Raw genomic sequence first — 9,301 nt, forward strand, 5'->3', positions numbered from 1 at the left:
GAATGTTGAGCTTTAAGCCAACTTTTTCACTCTCCACTTTCTTTCGTCAAGAGGCTTTTGAGTTCCTCTTCACTTTCTGCCATAAGGGTGGTGTCATCTGCATATCTGAGGTTATTGAGATTTCTCCCGGCAACCTTGATTCCAGTTTGTGTTTCTTCCAGTCAACTATAGTTAGTTCAATTTGAAAAATGATATTTCAGCAGAAGCAAAAAAAAAGTTTTAAATAAGAAATCAAAGACATGTCACCATGAATTGTGTACATCATTTCATTTATTCCAAGGTATATTCTTTCTCACAAATAACATCTATGAAATCTGAGTGGATCCTGCTAGTGGTATTGTCTCATAATAACAATTTTCATTTATGTTTCTGCTAGGGTATAAATTATGATTTATCTTGCAACCTACAGCAACAATGATTTGATCAAATGTGATGATTATTTGATGAAATATGATGAGCTTGACTCCTAGACTGACAACTTGAGTTTCAGGGTTCCTGGATACTTATTCCAAATGGAAAAGGAGACATGGTCAGGGCTCACAAGATATTTCATATGACCTGTTAAGAACACAAGCAAAAAAATGATCAACTTAAGAGATATTTGTACACTATGTTCATAGCAGCAATATTCACAACAGCTAAAATGTGAATTAACCCAAGTGTCTGTTGAGAGATGAACAGGTAAACAAAACAACATTTAAAAGGAAAGAAATTCTAATACAGGCCACCACATGAATGAATTATGAGGACATAATACTAGGTGGAGTAAGCCATTCACAAAATGACAAATGATTTCATTTCTATGAGGTACCTAGAGTAGACAGATTCATATAGACAGAAAGTAGAATGATGGTTGGCAAGGCCTGAGGGAGAAAGGATTGGGGAAAGTGGTTTAATGGGCATAGACTTCTAGTTGTTCAAGATGAAAAGAATTCTAAGGATTGGCTGCATAAATGTGAATGTACTTAATACTACTAAACTATATGTGTAAAAATGGCTAATGCAGTAAATTTTCCAAGACATATTTTACTCAATTTAAAAAAAATAAATTTACCTACAGGTGAGAGTTGGGGACAAAAGGGAAATGTTCTAGCAGAAATTTTGAGACTAAAGAGATGTAATATTAATAGATAAAAAGGAGGGAAAGAATAAAAGGATGGACAGAAAAAAAAAAGATTAAAAAATGAAAACTCACCTGCGTCTCCAGAACCATAATGCAAGGCATATCAAAAGGATCAAGGAGGGTACTATTATTGCCACAAGTATCAAGCCAATGGATGTGGGGGGTCCTGGCAATTGGGAGAAGACAAAGGAATGTCACTTCAAACCCATTCTCTAGTTCTCCAGGCCTTCTTGCCCATCTGAGTGTCAGCACCATCATTAACTGCTTCTGATGCATGGGCATCTCTGGTTCCCTTTCTCATATTCCCAGAGGTCTTATACGCACAGCCACCCTTAATCTTTCCTTCTTGCTGAATCCCACCGAGACTACAGTGGGACTACTACTCTAGTAGTGAAGACTACTTCATTTTTATCTACTGTACAGCTTAGATCAGCTATTTTCATTCCTCTGGCACTGTAGTCCTAGAAATAAATCTCAAACTCTGTCTCTCTGACTCTCTCTTTCTGTCTCCCTGATTCTCTTTCCTCCCCGCCTATCCTCTCTCCATGCCTGTCTTCCTCTCTCCATCCTTCCCTCATCCATCAAATCCCTCCCCTTCCTGTGTCCCCCTCTCTGTTCTTGAGGGCCATTTCCTCCCATTCCCAGTAGGGCCCCAGTTCCTTCTTACCCCAGTACAGGATGATGTCCTGGTCTCCTAGACTGCTGTGCTTCACTCGGCAATTCAGGCCAGCTGCCTCCCCAGCTGCCACGTTTAGGGTTACTCGGAGATACCAAGTCCAGTCTGCATTGGGCATGAGGTCTCCTTGCTGAGTGCCAGGCTGCTCCTGCTCGCCCCTCATCCACATCACCCGCACAGGTTTTGGGTAGAATCCTGAGACATGGCACACCAGCAGTAGGCGGCCAGGCCCAGGAGTGGGGCCACTGGACAGCCAGGCTTCAGGCTTCACTGGGGTAGGAAGGAGCAGTAAGAATGTCAGATTATGACTCTAATCCAGAGCATGGGGACTCAGAAACCCACAAATTTGGACAGTTTCCTCTTCCACTCCTATGGGCACCAAATGACTTATTGATTATCATTTCTCTATTTAGGTACTTCTCACTTTTGAATTTAAAGAAAGTTGTGAGAGGAGAAATAGAAACATCTTGGGGAGAGCACAAGACTAACCTTGCCTCTGCAGTTCTGCCTTCCCTGCATCGAGGACACCCAGAAGATATCGAGGACAGGTTTCTGAGAGGAGTCTCTCAATGATACAAGAGATGCCTTGATACTGACACATGAGTGCACAAAACTTCTGCCCCCTGCTGCCGCTGTTCAGTGCAGGCACACAGAAATTATTCCGGATCCTCACAAAATCCAGTCCTCCTAAAGCTCCTCTCAAAGAGCTTTCTATGGCCTCCCCAGAATGCAGCTCACAGCCTGCTGTGACCTGGATCACAAAGGGGTCTGTGTAAAGGAAAACTGAGACAAGTTATTAAAAAGCAAACAGGAAAGAAAGAGACGAGAAAAAGGCATAGGATTTTTTACTTTAGTGGCAAGAAGTTGAGAGGTGAAATTATTGACATAAAACCAATTCAGGACTTTTCAGAAAGAGCACTGGGGAGAGGTATGCATATCATCAGTGGTGGGGTTAGGCTGTTTTAAGGATGTAGAGGGGGCAAGAGGGGAGAGGGGCAACGTGTGATGGAGTTGCGATGGCAACGATGTGATGCATCACACAAAAATGTGATGCAGCATTCCACGGTGTAGGGAATGGTTACGTGTAGAGAAGGGATCAGGCAGAAGATGCTTGAGCACATCAATTGGAGAAGTAGGAAGTCACACTTAAGTTCACTCAAGCACAGAGTAGGAAAAGAAGATTCTTCCTTGGGGTTTTAGAGAAGCAAGTTACATAGACGCAAACAAGAAATAACCACAAGAGTGGTCATGTACACAGAAGAGAGCAAGAAACAGGAAGAATCTCAGATACCAGATTGAGGTATGGAGTCGGAATTGAAGGCTACTCTGGACAAGTGTGTACATGCAGTTGGATAAAGAGGGGGGAAAGGGACCATCATCAGAGGGAGCAGTAGCCTGACACAAGAGAAAGAAAAGTCATTGAGAGTCTTTCCAGATCACAGGACTATACTCACATTCCAACTGGAACTCATTGACTCGATTCTGTACTTCCCGAGTGAATCCAATGAAGTAGGCTCGGAAGAGGTCCTCCAGCTCAGTCATCTCATCATCACTAAAGTTGCCCTTGGACCACGGCTTCAGGAAAGTGACAGTGCCCGAGTCACTCTCCCAGTCATGAATCTGCAAGTCATCCAACCAGCCTGAGCCTTGATTTTGAGCACATGTGCTATTGACAAAGGTTGAAATCATCATAACCTGGTAGGAGGTTGGCCCCTGGAACACTGTAGTGGTGGAAAGATAAGAAGAATGAGGGGGAAATGTGGAATCAGGATAGTATGAAAAAGAACCCAGAGTCTGAGCAACAATACAGAACTTGAAACGGTCCCCTGCCCCCAAAGCTTCTGGCTCCATCTCCAGCCTCCAGAATAGGGGAAAGGGCTGGAGACAGCAGAGCCCAGACCCTTAGTGGTAGGTAAAGCATGCTTTTATCCAGAACCCCTGCACCCGTGCTGGGAGCAGCCAGAGTTATTCTTACCATCCTCATTGTCACCACCTGGGAGGATAACTCCAAGTAACAGAAGTGGTAGAAGCAGCATTTCACTGGGAAATAGAACTTCTGACTCTCAGAGCTGGTGTTTGATCTCTAATTTCAGCATTTTTTTCAGTACTCTAAATTGACTTCCTCTTTTCCCCAACTGACAAATCTTTGACCCACATTGCACATCTCAGAAAAACTGTGCCTCCCACAGCTCTGAACTCCCACTCCATCTCATTTCCATTCTTTGGTCTTCATCTCTTTTATACATTCTACTCTGGAAAAGCTCTCTTGTGATGCTGAAGAGTTATTTCACCTTCCTAATCCTTTATTGCCACATCTATTCAATAAGAGGGTAATACTAAACAATTGCTCAACTTCCAGTCTCTTTTAATCTAGAAGTATTCCTTTGGTTTGTCCACCTATCTCATTCTCTCATACAGCAAATATAACACTGACAGTGATGTAGCAGTAACAGAGAGGTAGTGCAGGTACTCTTGGAGAGAATACCAAATGGATCAGTGTGAGTGGCCACTGTACCTTGGTGTACATTCACAGAGAGACCTCCTCTGAGAATGGAGACATACCATAGAAAGGGAGATTCTGAGAACCCCAGCCTCATTTCAGGGAGTCAGACACTGGAAAAGTGAATCTGTGCTCTTGTACTGTTGTTACCGTCACCATTAGTATCTCCTACTTGGCTTAAACTTGGTTAAAGGTATTGACAGACTCGCTGGGACATGAAGATGATGGCCAGGAATAAGGGCTCTCAGAACTTAATTTTTGTTCCATACTAATACTATAAAACACAGTCCAGTTTTCTTGGGCTCCCCTAGTGGCTCAGATGATAAAGAATCTGCCTGCAATGCAGGAGACCCTTGTTCATATCCTCTCTCAAAAGCCCATGTTGCCAAAGCAAAAACCTGAGTGAAAATAAATTATTTCTGAAGCTCAGTTACAGCAATCAAGAAGCTCAGAAGACAAGGTCCTATCTTTATTGGTGAAAAGCAGAGTGAAAGGGTAGCAAGGAAAAGGTAAAAATTTACCTCTGATTCCCTAAAAAAATAAATACAACAAATATCTTACAGTCTACTCCAAAAGCAGGAGAAACATACACCGTGGGTCCAGAATTAAGACTTCTAAGCCTGAGGACAACAGAGGACCTTCCACTGAAGTACCTGGCAGGTGCCCAAGTGAGCTGGTGCCTAATGGTTGCCTGAGGGCCGCTACTGCGTGCAATCTTATACAGTTTGAGTGGTGTTCACAGTATCTAAGAGTATTAGTATTAAATACAAATGGAGTCTGTATTTGGGAATTTCCTGAGCAGACATTTAAACCATGTAACAAAAATTAAATCCGGCTTATTTCATGACTGTAAGTGAAATTCAACCTAGATTATTCTTTGTAAATGGCTCTGACAATCATGAAAGAAAAAGTCATCTTCCTAAAAATGGCATGAGAAACTTCCACTATAATAACCAATCACTGTAAAAATTAATAACGTCCTCATTTTTACTCTGTAAGTCATTCTGTAAATTCATGTCCCCAAGCTTCACATCAGTCTGCAGACTTCATGGCTTCAGTAACCATCTGCAGTGATTTTGGAGCCTATAAAAATAAAGTTTGACACTTTTTCCAGTTTCCCCATCTATTTCCCATGAAGTGATGGGACCATATGCCATGATCTTCGTTTTCTGAATGTTGAGCTTTAAGCCAACTTTTTCACTCTCCACTTGCACTTTCATCAAGAGGCTTTTGAGTTCCTCTTCACTTTCTGCCATAAGGGTGGTGTCATCTGCATATCTGAGGTTATTGAGATTTCTCCCGGCAATCTTGATTCCAGCTTGTGTTTCTTCCAGTCCAGCGTTTCTCACGATGTACTCTGCATAGAAGTTAAATAAACAGGGTGACAATATACAGCCTTGATGAACTCCTTTTCCTATTTGGAACCAGTCTGTTGTTCCATGTCCAGTTTTAACTGTTGCTTCCTGACCTGTATACAAATTTCTCAAGGGGCAGATCAGGTGGTCTGGTATTCCCATCTCTTTCAGAATTTTCCACAGTTTATTGTGATCCACACAGTCAAGGCTTTGGCATAGTCAATAAAGCAGAAATAGATGTTTTTCTGGAACTCTCTTGCTTTTTCCATGATCCAGCAGATGTTGGCAATTTGATCTCTGGTTCCTCTGCCTTTTCTAAAACCAGCTTGAACATCAGGAAGTTCACGGTTTGCATATTGCTGAAGCCTGGCTTGGAGAATTTTGAGCATTACTTTACTAGCGTGTGAGATGAGTGCATTTGTGCAGTAGTTTGAGCATTCTTTGGCATTGCCTTTCTTTGGGATTGGAATGAAAACTGACCTTTTCCAGTCCTGTGGCCACTGCTGAGTTTTCCAAATTTGTTGGCATATTGAGTGCAGCACTTTCACAGCATCATCTTTCAGGATTTGGAATAGCTCAAGTGGAATTCTATCACCTCCACTAGCTTTGTTTGTAGTGATGCTTTCTAAGGCCCACTTGACTTCACATTCCAGGATGTCTGGCTCTAGGTCAGTGATCACACCATCGTGATTATCTGGGTAGTGGAGATCTTTTTTGTACAGTTCTTCCGTGTATTCTTGCCATCTCTTCTTAATATCTTCTGCTTCTGTTAGGTCCATACCATTTCTGTCCTTTATCGAGCCCATCTTTGCATGACATGTTCCTTTGGTATCTCGGATTTTCTTGAAGAGATCTCTAATCTTTCCCATTCTGTTGTTTTCCTCCATTTCTTTGCATTGGTCACTGAAGAAGGCTTTCTTATCTCTTCTTGCTATTCTTTGGAACTCTGCATTCAGATGTTTATATCTTTCCTTTTCTCCTTTGCTTTTCGCTTCTCTTCTTTTCACAGCTATTTGTAAAGCCTCCCCAGACAGCCATTTTGATTTTTGCATTTCTTTTCCACGGGGATGTTCTTGATCCCTATCTCCTGTACAATGTCACGAACCTCACTCCATAGTTCATCAGGCACTCTATCTATCAGATCTAGGCCCTTAAATCTATTTCTCACTTCCACTGTATAATCATAAGGGATTTGATTTAGATCATACCTGAATGGTCTAGTGGTTTTCCCTACTTTCTTCAATTTAAGTCTGAATTTGGCAATAAAGAGTTCATGGTCTGAGCCACAGTCAGCTCCTGGTCTTGTTTTTGCTGACTGGATAGAGCTTCTCCATCTTTGGCTGCAAAGAATATAATCCATCTGATTTCAGTGTTGACCATCTGGTGATGTCCATGTGTAGAGTCTTCTCTTGTGTTGTTGGAAGAGGGTGTTTGTTACAACCAGTGCATTTTCTTGGCAAAACTCTATTAGTCTTTGCCCTGCTTCATTCCATATTCCAAGGCCAAATTTGCCTGTTACTCCAGGTGTTTCTTGACTTCCTACTTTTGCTTTCCCGTCTCGTATAATGAAAAGGACATCTCTTTTGTGTGTTAGTTCTAAAAGGTCTTGTAGATCTTCATAGAACCGTTCAACTTCAGCTTCTTCAGCGTTACTGGTTGGGGCATAGACTTCGATTACTGTGATATTGAATGGTTTGCTTTGGAAACAAACAGAGATCATTCTGTCGTTTTTGAGATTGCATCCAAGTACTGCATTTCAGACTCTTTTGTTGACCATGGTGGCCACTCCATTTCTTCTGAGGGGATTCCTGCCTGCGGTAGTAGATATAATGGTCGTCTGAGTTAAATTCACCCATTCCAGTCCATTTCAGTTCACTGATTCCTAAAATGTCGACATTCACTCTTGCCATCTCTTGTTTGGCCCCTTCCAATTTGCCTTGATTCATGAACCTGACATTCCAGGTTCCTATGCAATATTGCTCTTTACAGCATCGGACCTTGCTTCTATCACCAGTCACATCCACAGCTGGTATTCTTTTTGCTTTGTCTCCATCCTTTCGTTATTTCTGTAGTTATTTCTCCACTGATCTCCAGTAGCATATTGGGCACCTACTGACCTGGGGAGTTCCTCTTTCAGTATCCTATCATTATAGGTTATTACAGATATTTACTATAGTTCCCTGTGCTAAACAGTAAACCTTCTTGCTTGCTGCATATCTATTTTTTAAATTAGAAATCTAGCATTCTATTCATACCAATTCAAACAAGTTCTATCAAAATGTCATTAATTTTAAATTAGGCAAAAATTCATGCTTTCTAAATTATATATATTATACACATTTTATATATATATATATATATATGTATACAGAAGTTTTTCTACTACTCTTGATAAAGGTTTGAGAAAGAACATCAGAACAACAACAACAAAAAAAAGAGATGGAGAAATTGGAAAACATAAATTAAATGAAATGGGAGCTCTGAATATAAAATAGAAAAAATGAAGCAAACTAGATAAAGTATAAGATCATCATACAGTCCAGTTATTTTCAAGCATAGCTGCTCATTAGAAACATATCTGGAGCTCTGGAAAAAAGAAAATAATACCTGAGCATTTGTATTTTTCAAAAAATTCCAAAATAATTCTGATACACATCTGGATTTTGAAAAGTGATGAGATCTTTCTATTAAACTGTAGTTTGGGTGATATAAAGTTCTATTTTTCTGTTGGCCAATCATGACATAATGGTATTAAGTGAGTAATACTTATATAATCACAATAGTAAAAGATGTTTAGGTTTCACCATCAAGAGCCAGACAAAAAACAAAATTACAATTGCAAGCCATAATGGGAACATGATTAACTTAATATAAAATAATTACATACAATTTGGGAGGGCCAAGCAGAGCGATGTGATAAATAGAAGTGCATGCATGCACATGTTTTCATCTGCTCAGCCAGTCTGTGGCTTTTGGTTGGTGCATTTAATCCATTTACATTTAAGGTAATTATTGGTAAGTATGATTCTATTACCATTTTCTTAATTATTTTGTGTTTATTTTCTGTAGGTCTTTTCATTCTCTTGTGTTTTCTGCCTAGAGAAATTCCTTTAGCATTTGTTGTAAAGTCAGTTAAGTGGTGCTGCATTCTCTTAACTTTTACTTGTCTGGAAAGCTTTTGATTTCTCCATCAAATCTGAATGAGAGTCTAGATGGGCAGAGTATTCCTGGTTGTAGTTTCTTCTCTTTCATCACTTTAAATGTATCGTGCCTTTCCCTTCTGACTTGTAGAGTTTCTGTTGAGAAATCAGCTGATAGCCTGAAGGAAGTTCCCTTACATGTTATTTGTCATTTTTCCCTTGTCGTTTTTAATATTGTATCTTTGTCTTTAAGTTTTGTCAGTTTGACTATGTATGTCTTGGTATGTTCTTCCCTGGGTTTATCCTGCCTGGGACTTGCTGTGCTTCCTGGACTTGATTGACTATTTCACTTCCCATGTTAGAGATATTTTCAGCTATTTTCTTCAAATATTTTCTCTTCAAATATTTCAGGATCCATAGATTCTTAAGTATTAGAGAAAAACCTCAAAATTGATCTGAAAGGGACATCTTTTCAGTGAAAATTTGCCTGCCTCCCCAGTTACTTGG

The 9,301-nt window shown here is 40.4% G+C and overlaps 1 protein-coding gene across 1 annotated transcript; it reads right to left on the reverse strand.

Annotated features, from left to right (window-relative positions):
- Positions 1 to 262: 262 nt before the first annotated feature.
- LOC129655985 (T-cell surface glycoprotein CD1b-2-like) lies at positions 263 to 3,835 on the reverse strand. The gene is made up of 4 exons (XM_055586786.1): positions 3,775 to 3,835; positions 1,791 to 2,069; positions 1,196 to 1,289; positions 263 to 558 (listed from the first exon to the last, which is right to left on the reverse strand). Exons 1-4 carry the CDS (start codon positions 3,833 to 3,835, stop codon positions 531 to 533), a joined length of 462 nt encoding a protein of 153 aa, XP_055442761.1. The 3' UTR covers positions 263 to 530.
- Positions 3,836 to 9,301: the final 5,466 nt, after the last annotated feature.

Source organism: Bubalus kerabau, chromosome 6 (genome assembly GCF_029407905.1).
Source record: "Bubalus kerabau isolate K-KA32 ecotype Philippines breed swamp buffalo chromosome 6, PCC_UOA_SB_1v2, whole genome shotgun sequence".
Taxonomy (NCBI): domain Eukaryota; kingdom Metazoa; phylum Chordata; class Mammalia; order Artiodactyla; family Bovidae; genus Bubalus; species Bubalus kerabau.